This window comes from Melanotaenia boesemani, chromosome 5 (assembly GCF_017639745.1).
Source record: "Melanotaenia boesemani isolate fMelBoe1 chromosome 5, fMelBoe1.pri, whole genome shotgun sequence".
NCBI classification, from domain to species: domain Eukaryota; kingdom Metazoa; phylum Chordata; class Actinopteri; order Atheriniformes; family Melanotaeniidae; genus Melanotaenia; species Melanotaenia boesemani.
Window position 1 is genome coordinate 28,848,285 of NC_055686.1, and position 17,377 is coordinate 28,865,661.

The 17,377-nt window shown below is 43.1% G+C and overlaps 1 protein-coding gene across 3 annotated transcripts in view; it reads left to right on the forward strand.

Annotated features, from left to right (window-relative positions):
• Positions 1-17,377, forward strand: part of pde5ab (phosphodiesterase 5A, cGMP-specific, b) — a 93,234-nt gene that overhangs the window by 20,851 nt on the left and 55,006 nt on the right. For all 3 annotated transcript variants that reach the window (XM_041985407.1, XM_041985409.1, XM_041985408.1), the window contains 4 exons: positions 8,644-8,733; positions 13,564-13,635; positions 14,854-14,943; positions 15,027-15,164. In XM_041985407.1, coding sequence (XP_041841341.1) covers positions 8,644-8,733; positions 13,564-13,635; positions 14,854-14,943; positions 15,027-15,164 — 390 coding nt within the window. The remainder of the gene's footprint in view (positions 1-8,643; positions 8,734-13,563; positions 13,636-14,853; positions 14,944-15,026; positions 15,165-17,377) is intronic.

The following is a 17,377-nucleotide window of genomic DNA, read 5'->3' on the forward strand; positions in this document are numbered from 1 at the left end:
CCTAAATTAAAAATTACCAAATTATCAAATAAAGTTACATCTGTTCCTCGTCATTTTGATACAAAAGACAGAACCCAAATTTACCTCTTATGTGACGAGCTCAACATGTTTAAAGTAATGAACCTGATAAAGGTACCAAAGAACACACCAATATAAAACAGACGCTTTTAACACAACATCAAAGAAAAGAAAAGAAACAGAGAATTCAAAACAAGAGAAATTTGTAAGAGTAAGTACTGAAGTGTTCATTCAGAAGGAACCATTTTAAAAGTATGTTTTATAATCATTTAGAGGGGACTCCATTGTGTTAGTAAAATATTAGGATTACATGAGAAATTGTCATGACACTAACTTTGCAAAGATACTCAGGAAAATTAAAAATGGTTGATATCACTCCATCTTTTAAACCAGATGACTGTCCAGTCCTGTCAAAGTCCTCTGGGTTAAAATGACGGCTGCAGACGACTGAACAGTCCTTCGGCACAAAGTCTCTCCTCCTGAGTGCTGCTACCCATGCCGCCTCCTCCATTTATCTGCTGAAAACATACAAAACGACTCCATCTGAACACTGTTCAGTTCTCAGTTATTCTGTTGCTACAGTTCAGCAGTTAAACTTCATGTTAGCACCCTGAAACTGATTTAATAGATATGTTGAAATGATGTGACCTACTTAGCACAATTATATGAAGTGGCTCATTGCCAAATGCCACTTAAATCCTCTGTAATCATCGTCTTACTAACAAAAACATTTTTTTTATTTTCTTGTCCTGGCCGGTTTCATTTATGTTAGCTTAAGAAATACGCCAGTTAACAGTTAAATAATATAAAACTACTTCTTACTTATGAAATGTTATCCTTTGTTTCTTGGTTTCGGTGTTTCTTTACAGATACATTCGTATGCACCACAAAATTCTGGCATTTTGGTTTCACATACAGTCTGATACAGTCCGACTAATCTGACCAGGTCTGAAACCCCGGCACAAGATGGTCGCCATCTTGACATGCCTGACAAGCCCGAATGTGGCATCTAATGTATATATCTATGGGGAGGATGGCTCAGCAGTGTAAATTATCTCATCACAGTATGCTAACTTATGTAGCTATCCAGGGAGGATAGCGCAAGAGTGTAAATTATCTCATCACAGTATGCTAACTTATGTAGCTATGCAGGGAGGATGGCTCAAGAGTGTAAATTATCTCATCACAGTATGCTAACTTATGTAGCTATGCAGGGAGGATGGCTCAAGTGTAAATCAAACAATGTACATACAGTGGTTGTCTTGTGGCCTGAGGGTTGCCGGTTTGATCCTCGGCCTGTTGAGCTCTTGTCGAGGTGTCCCTGAGCAAGACACCAAACCCCAAATTGCTCCTGATGGGTCGTGGTTAGCACCTTGCATGGCAGCTTCCGCCATCAGTGTGTGAATGGGTGAATGTGTGAATGATGTAAAGCGCTCTGGGTATCATTCCAGGTACAGTAAAGCTCTATATAAATACAGACCATTTACCATTTAAAATATTTTCCACTGAGATAATCTAATTTTATATCTTAATTCTTGGTAGTTTTCCTTGGTTTATAAAGGGGGACCCGAGCAGATGCTTATGTGCTTTCTGGGGTCCTGAAAAGGAAAATTTTAGAAGATCCTGTTCTAAAGAACGTCCACTGACAGCACGTCCTGATTCAGTCCGGCTTCTTAGAAATATTGCGGACTGATTGTCATCATTGAGACAGTAATGGTACAAAGTTAAAATGAGCTAATGGTGTGAATGTGTAGCAGCTTGCAGATGTTGGCTGTAACCGCAGTTGGTCTTATAACATCTGACATTGTGGGAAGAATGGGTGTATTAACACCTCAGCTTGTCTCTTATGTTGACTTTAATCAGGCTCTGTGCACCAGGGCGGTAAGCTTCCTGCTCCTTGCATTTTTAAGTATCCCTCAAAGTCTAATATTTGACCAAAAACAGCCATTAGTGTGGTGGCTGACTGCCAGTCCATCAGGCATCAGGCTCCATCTTCTGGTTCCCTGCCAACCACAGGAATGATGGTAGTACAATGGGAGAAGAAACTGGCTGGAAAATGACTGGATAATGGGATGGTGTGGCATACACAAGGCCAGCCTATAGCATGTGATGCTGATGTGTTCTCTGTTTCCAGGTGAGCTTAAGGCTGGTAATGACATAAGTGTGTGGAAGTGGCTGAGCTCTTATTGTTAGTGGACATTAACACGTCTGGGTGATGATATATGACATTGAGCAGCTATGCAGACCCTGGACGCTGAGTTTATCCGTTTGTCACTTCACTTATTTGCACTTTTTGTTAATTTAAAAGACTCTGCTATAAATTTCTAGTCCATGTTTTATAAATTAAAATTGTACACTAGAATTATACTCGGTTTGAAGTGATTAGGACTAAAATTAATCGGATTGACTTGGGATAACAAATCAGACTAGATTAAATTGGATTTAAGGAGTTTTGATTGTATTGAAATGGAAAATGATAAATGGAACAGATCCTGAAGTGTATCAAGTTAAATTTCATTCTGATTCATTTAATTGTAACAAACTGAAATACAATAAATCGGATTTAGCTGGACTCAACTCAGATGGACTGAATTAGAATATAATGACTGAAGTGGAATAGATTATCACAAATCAGATTGATTTTAGGTGAACTGGATTCCAATGTGTTGAAAAGTTAATTCCTTTAATTCAATAAGATGATAATAAAGTGAATTAAAATGGATTGAATTTGATGATAGTAAATTAAACAGGTTGCGAAGGATTCTCATTAATACCGTAATGTGAATAAACCACATTATAATGCATTGGAATAAACTGGAGAAACCTGAAATAGATTGGATTAAAGTGAAATATAATACATAAAAATTGATTAAACTTGATAATGCCATCCATCCATCCATTGTCTGCCGCTTATCCGGAGTCGGGTCGCAGGGGCAGCCGCCTAAGCAGGGAAACCCAGACTTCCCTCTCCCCGGCCAGATTCACCTGCTTATCCGGGGGGATCCCGAGGTGTTCCCAGGCCAGCCGAGATGTGTAGTCCATCCAGTGTGTCCTGGGTCGTCCCTGGGGCCACATTCCGGTAAGACATGCCCGGAACACCTCACCAGGGAGGCGTCCAGGAGGCATCCTAACCAGATGCCCGAGCCACCTCATCTGGCTCATCTCAGTGCGGAGGAGCAGTGACTCTACTCTGAGCCCCTCCTGGATCACAGAGCTTCTCACCCTGTCTCTAAATGAGAGCCCGGCCACCCTGTGGAGAAAACTCATTTTGGCCGCTTGTATTTGCGATCTGGTTCTTTCGGTCACTACCCACAGCTCATGCCCATAGGTGAGGGTAGGGAACAGAGATCAACTGGTAAATTGAGAGATTTGCCTTTCAGCTCAGCTCCTTCTTCACCATGACAGACCCATACAGAATCCGCATCACTGCAGACGCCACACCGATCCGCCTGTCGAGACAGCACACGACCCATTTCAGGCTGAGGACCATGGTCTCAGATTTGGAGGTGCTGTGTCCCAGTCTGCCAGTCCAGGGGAACTGTCCCCGATGCTGCAGAGGTGTGTTAGCCAAGACAGCCCTACAGCATCCAGAGCCTTAAGGAACTCTGGGTGGACATCATCCACCCCTGGGGCCCTGCCACCGAGGAACTTTTTAACCACCTGAACGACCTCAGTCCCAGAGATGGGAGAGCCAACAACAATATCCCCAGACTCTGCTTCCTCATTGGAAGACCTGTTGGTGGGATTGAGAAGGTCTTCGAAGTATTCCCTCCACTGCCTCACAATGTCCCGAGTCGAGGTCAGCAGCCCCCCATCCCCACTATACACAGTATTGATGGAGCACTGCTTTTCCCTCCTGAGCCGATGGATGGTGGACCAAAATCTCCTTAAAGCTGCCTGGAAGTCATTCTCCATGGCCTTTCCAAACTCCTCCCATGCCCAATTGTTTGCCTTAGCGACCGCCGAAGCTGCATTCTGCTTAGCCCACTGATACCATCAGCTGCCTCTGGAGTCCCACAGGCCAAAAATGCCCAATAGGACTCCTTCTTCAGCTTGACGGCATCCCTTACTTTTGGTGTTCACCAATGAGTTTGGCGGTTACTGTCACAACAGGCACCGACAACCTTACAGCCACAGCTGCGGCTGGCTGCCTTAACAATAGAGGCACGGAACACAGCCCACCCATCTCACCTGGGACATGGTTGAAGCTCTGCCGAAGATGGGAGTCGAAACTCTTTCTGACAGGGGACTCTGCCAGACGTTCCCAGCAGAACCTCACGACACTCTTGGGTCTGCCAGGCCTGACCGGCATCCTCCCCCACCATCTGAGCCAACTCACTACCAGGTGGTGATGAGTTGACCCGAGTGTCCAGAACATGCGGTCGCAAGTCCGATACATAGATACGACTACAAAGTCGATCATTGAACTGCAGCCTAGAGTGTCCTGGTGCCAAGTGCACATGTGGGCAGTCCATGATAAGCACAGAAGTCCAGCAACAAAACACCACTCGGATTCAGATCAGGGGGAGCTGTTCCTCCCAATCACACCCCTCCAGGTCTCGCTGTCATTGCCCACGTGAGCATTGAAGTCCCCCAGCAGAACAAGGGAGTCCCCGGAAGGAGTGCTCTCCAACACCCCCTCCAAGGACTCCAAAAAGGGTGGGCACTCTGAACTGCTGTTTGGTGCATTAGCACAAACAACAGTCAGGATCCGCCTCCCCACCTGAAGGCGGAGGGAGGCTACCCTTTTGTCCACCAGAGTAAACCCCAACGTACAGGTACCAAGTCGGGGGACAATGAGCATGCCCACACCTGCTCGACGCCTCTCACTGGAATGGAAGAGGGTCCAGCCCCTCTCAAGGACAGTGGTTCCAGAGCCCAAGCCGTGCGTCAAAGTGAGTCCAACTATATCTAGTCTGAACCGCTCAACCTCACGCACCAGCTCAGGCTCCTTCCCCACCAGCGAGGTGACCTTCCACATCCCTAGAGCTAGCTTTTGCAGTCAAGGATCAGACCGCCAGGGTCCCTGCCTCTGGCAGCCACCCAGCTCACACTTCACCCGACCCCTATGATCCCTCCTGCCTGGTGAGTCCACGGGAGGGGAGGCCCATGTGGGCAATGGCCCAGCCACCAAGTGCTCGCCTCCATGCCCCACCTCCAGGCCTGACTCCAGAAGGGGGCCCCAGTGACCTACGTCCGGCAAGGGAAACCCTGGTCCTTGGTTTGTTATCATCATAGGGGTGATTTGAGCCCCACTTCATCTGGTCCCTCCCCTAGACACCTGTTTGCCATGGGTGACCCTACCAGGGACATGAGCCCCCGACAACATAGCCGCTAGGATCGTCAGGACGCACAAACTCCTCCACCACGATAAGGTGGCAGCTCAGTTTGTATTTAATAATACGAAAGAGCTAAGAAATCTAAGCGATTCTCCTTTTTCTGTAGACAAAATGAGTTCAGCTATTAATTAACTAGCTCAATAATATGAGCGATTTCTATCAACCTTTATACAACCTGTTGTGTTTTTTAGTAAAAGTCAGGGTTGTTTTCTTCTTCTGGTCTTTTTTTCTCAAACAAATGGAGCCTTTGAGTGTGTAGAGGATGATGGAAACCGACAGTGTTTAAAGGTCAGCTGCTCGGTGGGAGAGTTGCCAACAGGAGAATAGTCCTCTCTCCATCCATCAGTCGTTGACATGAGTTCAGAAGCCACGTCTTCTTTCAGGATCAGTAAATTCATTCTAACTGATGGCAAATGCAGCCACGTGGTGTTGCATCATGCCTGCAGCCACAGGTGTGCAGCTGCTCCACATTATCAGCCTCTTTATTCAAATTGGACCAGCAGGTGTGATGGTGTAGGTGGCTGAACTGGTTGTTGAGTGCCTGGATGCAGAGGATGGTTCGTCTGTTGCTGACGCATGGCTGAAATGTTTGCTGCCTTTTGACTGTTATATAAGATGCTTCTAAGCCCTGTTTGCTGTACCGTGATGTTTAAAGCCGTCTAAATGTGACCACGCCTCTACGGAGGCTAGAGGCAGACTAGGGCGGCTCAGAGACCCGGGCCATCAGCAGCAATCCCAAAGCACCAACCCAAGCCCCCCCACCACGAGGACCACCCCAGACCCACCCAGAGAGTGGCAGAGGAAGGCCCCCAGCCAGAACCCCCCGTGGTCATGGGGCACAGGCCTCGGCGGGCCAAAATCAGCAGCAGTCGACCCTGCCAGGCAACGGCCATCCAGGGCAGCCAGAGCGAAGGTCACAAACAAATGACTTCACGATACTTACTAGCCACATTTCTAAGACGACCTTGCCTACACTGAATGCAGCCCTCTATTGTAACAGGAACAATTAAAACCAAAGAGGCATGGTGTAAGCTGAATAAAGGTAGGGCTAATTGGGTACTAGTGAGAAGTGGTGAGGCCTTTTGAAGAAAAGTAATTTAGATCCAAACATTTATGATAATTACCTACCTGTATCCAACATACCTTTTTAAATTAAAATGACAGAAAAAGCTGTTTTTATTCAATTGCATGAGTTTTTGAATAAACACAAGATTTTAGAAAAATATCAATCTGGTTTTAGGACAAACCACAGTACCAAGACAGCCCTTTTAAAAATTGTTAATGACCTTAGACTTAATGTAGATCCACAGAAACTTTCTGTCCCGGTTTTACTGGATCTTTGTGCCGCCTTCGATACAGTTGATCACCAGATTTTATTAGACTGACTCAGAGGCCTGGTGGGCCTCTCAGGTACTGTTCTTAAATGGTTTTACTCCTATCTCACAAAACGCCAATTTTTTGTAAGTATGGATACATGCTCCTCAGGAATCCATAAAGTCAAGTGTGGGGTTCCCCAAGGATTGATTTTAGGCCCAGTACTTTTTAATTTGTACATGTTACCTCTTGGGGATGTCACCAGGAGACACGGCATTGATTTCCACAGCTATGCTGATGATACGCAGCTTTACATCACCGTGTCTCCTGATGACCTGGAGCCAGTTAATGTCCTTTTAAACTGTATTTTAGATATAAAGTCATGAATGGCAGAGAACGTCTTACAGCTTAACAGGACAAAACTAAGGTTTTAATTATCAGTCCTGAGGGCAAGAGAGAGATCATTTTATCAGAAGTACATAGTTTTAATCCATCTCAGTACGTGAGAAATCTGGGTGTTCTTTTCGACTCTGAGCTGGATTTTACTACACACATCAGAAATATAACAAAAACTAGATTTTATCATTTTACAAACATTGCCAGACTCCGCCCATTTCTCTCTATTGCCAGCACGGAGGTGCTGATGCATGCTTTTATTTCTAGTAGATTAGATTACTGTAATGCCCTGCTCTCTGCTCTTCCCAAAAAGTCCATTTCAAACCTACAGTTACTTCATAACCCGGCAGCACGAGTTCTGATGAGGACCAGAGGGCGGGAACACATTAGGCCAGTTTTAAAATCACTACTTTGGCTCCCTGTGTGTTTCAGGATTGATTTTAAAGTTCTTTTAGTAGTTTATAAATGTCTTAATGGTCTTGGGCCTCTAATTTATCGGACCTTCTTTTAAGTCATGAACTCTCGCAACCCTGAGGTCCTCTGGTACTGGCCTTTTAGTTGTTCCAAGGGTGAGGACCAAGACATACGGCAAGGCCTTTTTCCATTGTTATGGCCCTCGTCTGTGGAACAGTCTGCCAGAGGGCCTCATGGCTGCAGAGACTGTTGTGTTTTTAAATAGAGGATGAAGACCTACCTTTTTAGCTTAGCTTTTAACTAAATTTTGTTTGATATTAATTTGTTACATAATTTTATTTCACGTTATTTTATTTTCATTTTACTTAACTGTACTATTTCTTATATATTTATTTATTTATTTATGCATTTATTCATTCTTAGGTGTTCTTATTGTTTCTTAAGGTTATTTAATCTTCATTTTTACTCCAGTGTTTTCCTCCTGGGGTCCTCCACACCGGGGGTTTTGCCTGCTCGGTCTGGGGGCTATTGCCGCAGTGATTGCACTTATTAGAGTGGCTGGGGCCCTGCACTGCAGCCTTATGGCTGTGGTGTGGGCCCCAGTCTGTCCTGATGGGGGTGGTTGCTGCTGTTGGACATGGGTGGACTGGCCCCTGGTGTGGATGCATCCCCATGACATTGATATTGTTTCCTCACAGCAGCATCAGGCCAGATGTTTATTACTTTTATTATTTTATACCAACATTCAGTTCAGAGACAAAAATTAGAGAGTCATGTTTGTACATAATGGGGGGGGGGGTTGGTGTGTGTGTGAATACATGTGTGTGCGTGCAACTGTGTGAAATATTTTAATGAGTGGTTTTTTTTGTAATGTAATTCTACTATGATGTATGCAAAGGCTTGTTTTATTTCTAATTTGCATAAGTGTTTTTAATCATGTAAAGCACTTTGTGTTGCCTCTGGAATGAAAGGGCTCTATAAATAAAGTTTGATGTTTATTTGCTGGGTTGATAGTACATGAACCTTTCCAACTCCTGTAGAGTCCAGAGCTAAATGCTTACAGCACAGCTTCATATGATCAGGAATGGCCTCTGCACAGGGGAGGAATATGGCTGTCAGAGAGGCTGCAGACTCACTGGATCATGTTTGTGTTTTTCCCAAGGACCCCAGGTTCAACGCAGAGGTCGACTTGATCACAGGTTACAAAACCCAGAGCATCCTCTGTCTGCCCATCAAGAACCACAAAGATGAGGTGAGTTGATACAGATCATTACATACATCCACCTTCCATGTTATCAGGTCCGACTGTTCTACTTCCTGTTCACATAAATGTGATCCAATTACATGGCAGCATGTAGCCATGTAAACATGGTGAAGATGACTTGCTGAAGTTCAAACTGAGCATCAGAATGAAGAAGAAAGGGGATTTAAGTGACTTTGAATGTGGCATGGTTGTTAAGGAAGGAGTTTTGGTGTTAGAACTGCTGTTCAAACACCAAAACACCTTCTCCTTCCTCTTTTTTTTAATCCTCCTTTGAACCTTTGAAAAGGAAGGCACTGACAGGACCCAATAAACACCTGCAAGAAGAAACTAACAGACCTGCTATAGAAACCAGATAAAGAAAAAGTTATTTACCTTCCATCTTGCAACAAATTTTTACCGTGTAGAATCCACACTAAGCATCTATAGGTGCATTAACATTGGTTCTGTTTGGACTGCTTTAAACCAACCCTGGTCAAGAACTGGAAATGCTGAACAGCTAATACTCCAGTTCATGTCCGCTTCCGCTAATAGTCCGGTTCGGATCCACTTCCACTAATAGTCCAGTTCATGTCTGCTTCCGCTAATTGTCCGGTTCAGATCTACTTCCGCTAATAGTCCGGTCACGTCTAGCTCCGCTAATGGTGCATTTCAAGTTCACTTCTACTAATAGTACGGTTCATGTCTGCTTCCAATGATAGTCCCTTTCGAGTACACTTCCACTTTTTTTTTTTAACCCGTCTTGTCCAGCATCTTGGCAAGCAGAATGATAGTCCAGTTGCTGTTTTTTGCTGAACAAATTTGCTCTGCCAAGGCGAGGATTATGAATATAAAGCTCCTCTTGATAATCTGATTAATATATTTATTTAGTGTTATTTATTTACTTTGAAGTATGGAATTTATGTAATCTTGTTGAACCTGACCGGAGGGGACGGGAAAAGAAGGAAGGCAGCAAAAGAGAAAGCAGAAAGAAGAAAGAGGAGACAAAAATACAACAAATAGAAGGCAATGACCCTTCCATCCAAGCCATCACTAGACAACAAATTGCTACACCCGAACAGAAACACAACATATAAATCTCCTACAGCTTTCATAGAAAAAACAGAGCTGACACTAATCAAGTTCCTAAATACTAACCAATAAAAACAAACATATCACAAACATATCACAACAACAAAGTACCAGATGCACACTCAAAGAGAAAAAAACTAAAATTTCTCCCTGCGTATAGAAAGTTCAATTCTACTAATAGTCCAGTTCATGTCCGCTTCTGCTAATAGTCTGGTTCATGTCCGCTTCCACTAATAGTCCAGTTCAAGTTCACTTCTACTCATAGTCTGATTCATGTCTGCTTCCTGTAAAAGTCCAGTTCATGTCCACTTTTGGTAATACTTCGGTCCATGTTCGCTTCCACTAATGGTCCGGTTCATATCTACTTATGTTAATAGTCTGGTTCAAGTTCACTTATAGTCCAGATTATATTCTTTTCCGGTAACTGTTTGCTTCCGCTAATATTCCGTTCACGTCCAGCTCTGCTAATAGTCCGTTTCATGTCCGCTTCTGCTAATAGTTCGGTTTATGTCCGCTTCCAGTAATAGTCCATTTAATTTCCGCTCCCGGTAGTCTACAGTTCCACTAAAAGTCCGGTTCAGGTCCGCTTCCGCTAATAATCCTGTTCATTTGCGCTTCCACGAAAAGTGCAGTCTAAGTATGCTTTCACTAATGGTCCGGTTTGTGTCCGCTTCCAGTAATAGTCTTGTTCATGTCTGCTTCTGCTAATAGTCAGATTCAAATTTGATTCCACTAATTATACAGTTTTTGTCCATTTGCACTAGTCCAGTTTTTGTCCGTTTCTGTTAATAGTCCAGATCATCTCTACTTCCACTAAAAGTCCAGTTTGTGTCCTTTTCTGCTAATAATCCAGCTTGTTTCTGTTTTCACTGATAGTCCAGTTCATGTCCTCTTCCCCTAATTGTCTGGTTCATATCTGCTTCTGCTAATAATCTGGTTCAACATAACTTCCACTAATGGTTCAATTCTGGTTCGTTTACACTAATCCATTTGTGTCCACTTCAGCTAACAGTCTGGTTAGTGCTTCCACTAATAGACCGACTGGTGGTGGTGGCCTGCTGCCACTAATATTCTTGTTCTGGTTTGCTTCCACTAATCCGGTTTGTGTCCGCTTCAGTTAATAGTCCTTTTACAATACTTGTTTGGTTTTTTTCTGCTTCTGCTAGTCCGGTTCATGTTGTCTTTTACTAATAGTCTGATTGGCGTCCGCTTCTCATGTCCACTTCTGCTAACGTTTCCATTTCCATTGATAGTCCAATTCCTGTCCGCTTCCACTAATAGTCCGGTTCGTGTCCACATCCTCTAATAGTCTGATTCAAGTTTGCTCCCACTAATAGTCCAGTTCATGTCCTCTTTCACTAATAGTCTGATTGGCGTTCGCTTCCACTGATTGTCCATTCTGCTAAAAGTGCAGTTCATCTCTGCCTTTGCTAATAGGTAGAGTTTTGGCAATGGAGAGAACTACTGTATTCTGTTACCGCAGCTTTATTTTTTCTTCTTCTGCCTTGGATATTTATTTTCCTCCTGATCATCCTTATCATTCTCCTCTGGAATTTACACCACAGAAAAGGAAGTCAGTGACCTTTACCAGCAGATAAGGGAAATGTACGATAGTCGTCCACACAGTCGCTTACCACAACAAAGCAACTGCATCACTTACTGATGACACCACCTGCAAAGCCCACTTCTTGAGAATCCACACAAAGCATTAATGATCTGCTTCAGATTCACAAGGAAGGAAGGAAAGCGTCCCACCAGACCCATCATCAACAGCCTCAACCAGTCTCTCTACTGGTAGGAACCTGTTAAATTTTTCATCAACTAGTTAGAACTGAAGTGGCCCTTAGAAGGAGAGTTAGAGTCTTTTCAGTAGAAGTCCAAGCATCTTAATTCAAGCTCTTACTAAGACCTGGATTGCCAACATATCAGCTAAGTATTGTTGCTGACCATGTCCATTCCTTTATGACCACAGTGTAACATATTCTGATGCTACATCCAGTAGGATAATGCACCATGTCACAAAGCTCAGATCATCTCCTCCTGCTTTTTCATCTACCTGGGATTTTAACTCAGTACGCTTCCACCAGGTGAAAGGCTTTCATACATGTGACGTTGTGCACTTCGTGTTCATTGTATGTTTGAGTCACTGTGGCTGCAAACATATTTCTCTGTAAAACTAAACTCTGTGTTTTGATCATTTGAAAAATGGAACCATGTGAGGGGACGGACAACAAGGTTTAGGGCCAAGGATTAGATTCTGGGCAACTTAGAGTCGGCAGCTAGAACGACGCAGTAGCCAGTTTATATGTCGCATGCAGTAACAAACTGGTGTCATGATTAGAAGAAGCTGGAGGAAGTAGGTCAGATTGCGTAACAAGCAGTGATTGAAATAAATTTCCCTGAACTTAGAGGTGTGGAATACCAGGAATTCTGCTCCACGGTCAATAAGTTCCAGGTTAGAAGAATTCCTAGAAATGTTGGTGGAAATACCCTGATGAGTTCACGAGGAAGCGTGTTGCAGCTTGTGTGGCTGCTTGTGTTGCAGGTTATGTTGCTGTTTGTGTTGCTATTTGTGTTGCAGCTGGTGTTGCAGCTTGTGTTGCTTCTTGTGTTGCAGCTTGTGTTGCTGCTTATGTTGCTGTTTGTGTTGCAGCTTCTGTTGGTGTTTGTGTTGCAGCTTGTGTTGCTGCTTGTGTTGCAGCTTGTGTTGCTGCATGTGTTGCAGCTGGTGTTGCAGCTTGTGTTGCAGCTGGTGTTGCTGCTTGTGTTGCTGCAGAAGCTGAAACTGGTTTACTGTTCACTTGTTTTATGACTAAATATAATTTATACAAAAAGCCTTTATGCTGCTATATCTATTGATACATTCATTTTACATCATTTTAGCCTGATAATCTGACAGCTGAGGCTGGAAACATGTCTGATGCTGACTGGGATTAAAAGCTTCAGCTTCTACAGACTGGTTTATACTGGGATTAAAAGCTTCAGCTTCTACAGACTGGTTTATACTGGGATTAAAAGCTTCAGCTTCTACAGACTGGTTTATACTGGGTTTAAAAGCTTCAGCTTCTACAGACTGGTTTATACTGGGATTAAAAGCTTCAGCTTCTACAGACTGGTTTATACTGGGATTAAAAGCTTCAGTTTCTACAGACTGGTTTATACTGGGATTAAAAGCTCCAGCTTCTACAGACTGGTTTATACTGGGATTAAAAGCTTCAGCTTCTACAGACTGGTTTATACTGATATTAAAAGCTTCAGCTTCTACAGACTGGTTTATACTGGGTTTAAAAGCTTCAGCTTCTACAGACTGGTTTATACTGGGTTTAAAAGATTCAGCTTCTACAGACTGGTTTATACTGGGATTAAAAGATTCTGCAGGCTGGTTTTTATACTAAGAAAAATTAGGTTGACAAAAATGAGCGAAACATGAAAAGTGTTTTTATTTTTCGATGTCCCACACACTTGATCTTTGTTCCACATTTGGCTGTGTCAAACTAAAAATGGTGTGACATTTATGCAGCAGCCCAGTTATTAGCAGCCATTATTCTGTAATGTTTCTGCTCTGCTGACAGTAATGCTTCTAAGGACACAGACACCGGGGAGACGACATGCTGTTGGCAGCCATGTTCTTTGTCTATGACACCTCCATCACCGTCTCATAAAACACGTCATGCATACCTCATCAGTTGGCGTCTGCCACTAGATCTGAACATGTACATATCTTTGATTTATTCATCCAACTTCTTGCAGGTCGTTGGAGTGGCTCAGGCTATCAACAAGAAATGTGGGGAAGATGGTGCCTTCACTGAGCAAGATGAAAAGGTTAGTGACGTTTACTCTGTTGGATTTATAAATCTGAACCTGTCTGCCAAACTATTCTAACACTATAATAATAATGGATGGATGTTATAATATTATCTATACCGCTTTGTCCATTACGGGCCACAGGGAAGCTGGAGCCTAACCCAGCATTTGAGAAGCAGGTACACCTGGACAGGTCATTTATATAATATTATAATAAGATAATGAAATTATGTGCTCTGTTGGCAGAGAGGTACTTTGAGGTTTCTAAGTCATATAAAATGTAAATTACACCTCTCTTAATTCTAATGTTTTATGTATCAGAACAATACTAAAAGAAAAATTAGTTTATCCTCTTCAGATCTTATTCTGTGATACAACCTCAGCCTGCACTTATTCTGTAGAAATGAAGAAGTTAAGTAGCAACCAGGTGTTTATGATTAAATACACTTTATTAATTGATATTCATTTGTGTGATCATGTCCATAAAAGCAGAAGTTTAAGCTGTTTTTTGCAGCACAATTCCAAGGAGGAAAGACATCAGAAATTATCCTAGAGAAGCAGATGTTTCTGTCCACCAGTCTGGGAAGGTTAAAGATCACACAAACGATCCATCATTCTGCAGAGAAAAAGATTAATGAGTAGAAAACATTAAATACAGCTGCCAACCAGTGGACATCCCAGTCAGCAGGTTAGATGTTAAAGTTCAGGACAGTCCAGTTAGAAAAGAACTGAACCAATACGGTTTGTTGGGAAGGTTGCAGGAAGAAAAAGAACATGTCAGCATGGCTCTGGCTGGCAAAACTGCATCTGAACAAACCAGCAGACTTCTGGAACCAGGTCCTCTGGACAGACCAGACCACGGTGGACATGTTTGGTCCTTAAACGCCTCATAGCAGCTGTCAGCACGGCGGTGGAGAGATGATGGTCTGGACACCTGCAGTCATTGATAGACCATAAACTCCTTTGGATAGCAAAGAGTCCAGACCTCAGACAGGCTGGAGAGGGAGGAGGTCTCAGTGTGGTCCAGCCAGAGAGATCCTTGCCCCTACATGCTAGTCCATGAAATGAGTTGACCCATGCAAACACGTCGGCTGAAGTCGCTGATCAGAATGATTCACCTTGGATAGATGGAATATTTGTCCATGCTAACGTAGCTACTGTTTAATGTGGTGACCTGTCCTCGCTCTCCCTCCTCTCCACGCCGTGCTCAGGTATTCTCCTCTTCCTGTCCAACAGGACTTCTCGGCTTATTTGGCCTTCTCCGGCATCGTTCTGCACAACGCTCAGCTGTACGAGACGTCGCTGCTGGAGAACAGACGCAATCAGGTGAGCCTGACTGCATCTTCCTGCAGGTTTGTGTGCATGTACGCACAGATCTGTGCATGATGAGTGTGCACGTGTGTGTGCAGGTGCTGCTGGACCTGGCCAGCCTGATCTTTGAGGAACAGCAGTGTCTGGAAGTCTTACTGCGGAAGATCGCGGGAACCATCCTGTCCTTCATGCAGGCCCAGGCTTGCACCGTCTTCATCGCAGACGAAGACTCAATGGTTAGCACACAAACACACACACGCACGTGTGCGCACACACTGCTGTGCTTTTCTGATAGATGGTGCAGGAGGATTTAGAAGTAAATTAGTTTATGTGTTGATCTGAATGCACTCGGTGCCCTCAGATACCCGACCAAGTGCTTCCAGGATGAGTTTCATTAGAAGCCCTGATGGATGGAGGCAGCAGCTCGGCTCGGTGCTGAAAATGAACCTGTCGCTTCACGTCTGTGTCGTAGTCTGAGTAAATGATTGTCTCAGGAGCAAACAGCGACTTTTATTACTGCCAGCATGTTCTGGTCTCTATGTGCAGCTTTTATGAAGGTTTAGCCAGTAACCAGATAATGCTGTAATCTCACATTCTGCAGTGGATCTGAAGTACAGTTTAGGGATGTTTAATAAGTTCATTTAAATAATTCAGCTTCATTTATTTATTTTGATCTGATGAGGAAAAGGCTGTAGAGGCGCGCTGAAGTCAGAATGTATTACCTTAGTTATTATAAATAAGTTCTACAACACAAATTCTAGAAGAGTTGGATCTCTGTGTAAAATATAAATAAAACCAGAATCTCATTAACATATTTTATCCCCAGTAGAAGATAACCAACATCTCAGATGATGGAACAGAGACATTTCACCATGTGATGGAAAATATGAGCTGATAGTGAATCTGATGCAGCAACACATCTGGAAAAAGTTGGAACAGGAGCAACAAAAGGCTGGAAAAGTAACTGGTACAAAGCAGAAACACCTGGAGGAGTATTTGACAACTAATCAGGTTAATTGTTAACAGGCCAGTAACATGACTGGGTATAAAAGGAGGATTTCAGAGAGGTAGAGTCTCAAGATAGAAAGATGGACAGAGGTTCCCGAGACAAACTGGATCTAAAACTGTGGAACAATTTCAGAAAAATGTTCCTCAGACTTTGAAGATCCACCATCTACAGTGTAGAATATCATCAGAAGAGTCAGAGAATCAGGAGGAATCTCTGTGTGCATGGGACAAGGCTGGATGCTGGTAACCTTCTGCATTAAAAGCAGACATGATTCTCTACTGGAAACCACTGCATGGACTCAGGAAGACTCACAGAAACCACTGTCTGTGAACGCAGTTCATCCTGAAATCCTCAAATGCAGGTTAAAGAATTTTATCCACTGAATCAATGTACTGTGAACAGACTTGTGATTTACATCCTGTTTATTATACACATTAGCCAAATTCATAAAATAAGTGTAATGAGTCCATATTAGATTAAGATTCGGTAATTTTTTTAGAACTGGAATGGTTAATAAAAGGCTCATTTCCTGCTTGTATCACCATAGCAACTGATGCTTGAAACCTAAACTGCTCTATGTCAGGTGTGGTCCTGAGAGAAAATGTCATGATATGTGAAAGCTCTGTCTCCTGACCAATCAGGTCTCAGGAAACTGAAGATGAAAACCCACGTTTTGTCTAGACAGTGAAAGTGCCTCTAACTGTCCTAAAGTCAATGACCAAAGGCTTCGTTGATTTCGCTGATCTTCATGAATCAAAGCAGCTAAATTAGATTTAATAATATCTGCACAATCATAGTCATTGCCTACTTTTATCTCATTAAAGGTTTTATAAATGAATTTAAATCTCAGAGCGACTTCGGTCTTTCTGATTAAATTTTTCTGAAAGACAGAAAATGAACTTGTACATTCCTTTGCTGGTTCAACAGAATTCAGACTGATGAATCTTGTATGTCAGAAATCCCCCTGCAACAAATACACCATTCTAAATCATGCGTTCATAACATGAAGGGTATCAGTCAGCTTTTTAATTCACAAAATCTCCACTTTTTCTCATCTTTCCTCCTGCTGTGGCTGCATCAGCTGTATTGCATTTCAGCCACTATATACAATTGTGATTGCTGGGAACTCCACCCATTTTACATGATTGCTCGCTATAACCAGTGTTGTAGCTCTTAGCTTATCTCCATTGTTTGGATTAGTTAGTGGAAATCCCGTCAAAGAGTCATGGACTTGTTGAAGTTGCCTGGTAGAACAGCTCTCTGCTTGCATGCGTTTATGCTGTTTTACCTCGAAGCTGTTTCCACTCTTAATCCAGCATAGTGTGATGGGCCCCAGCGTTGTCCCAGTAAGCAGCCTTTCAAATCAACTAGAGGCAGCAAAGAGCCACTACAAATGCCTTCATTAAGTGAATTAGAGTAAATAAGACAAGAAAAGACAAG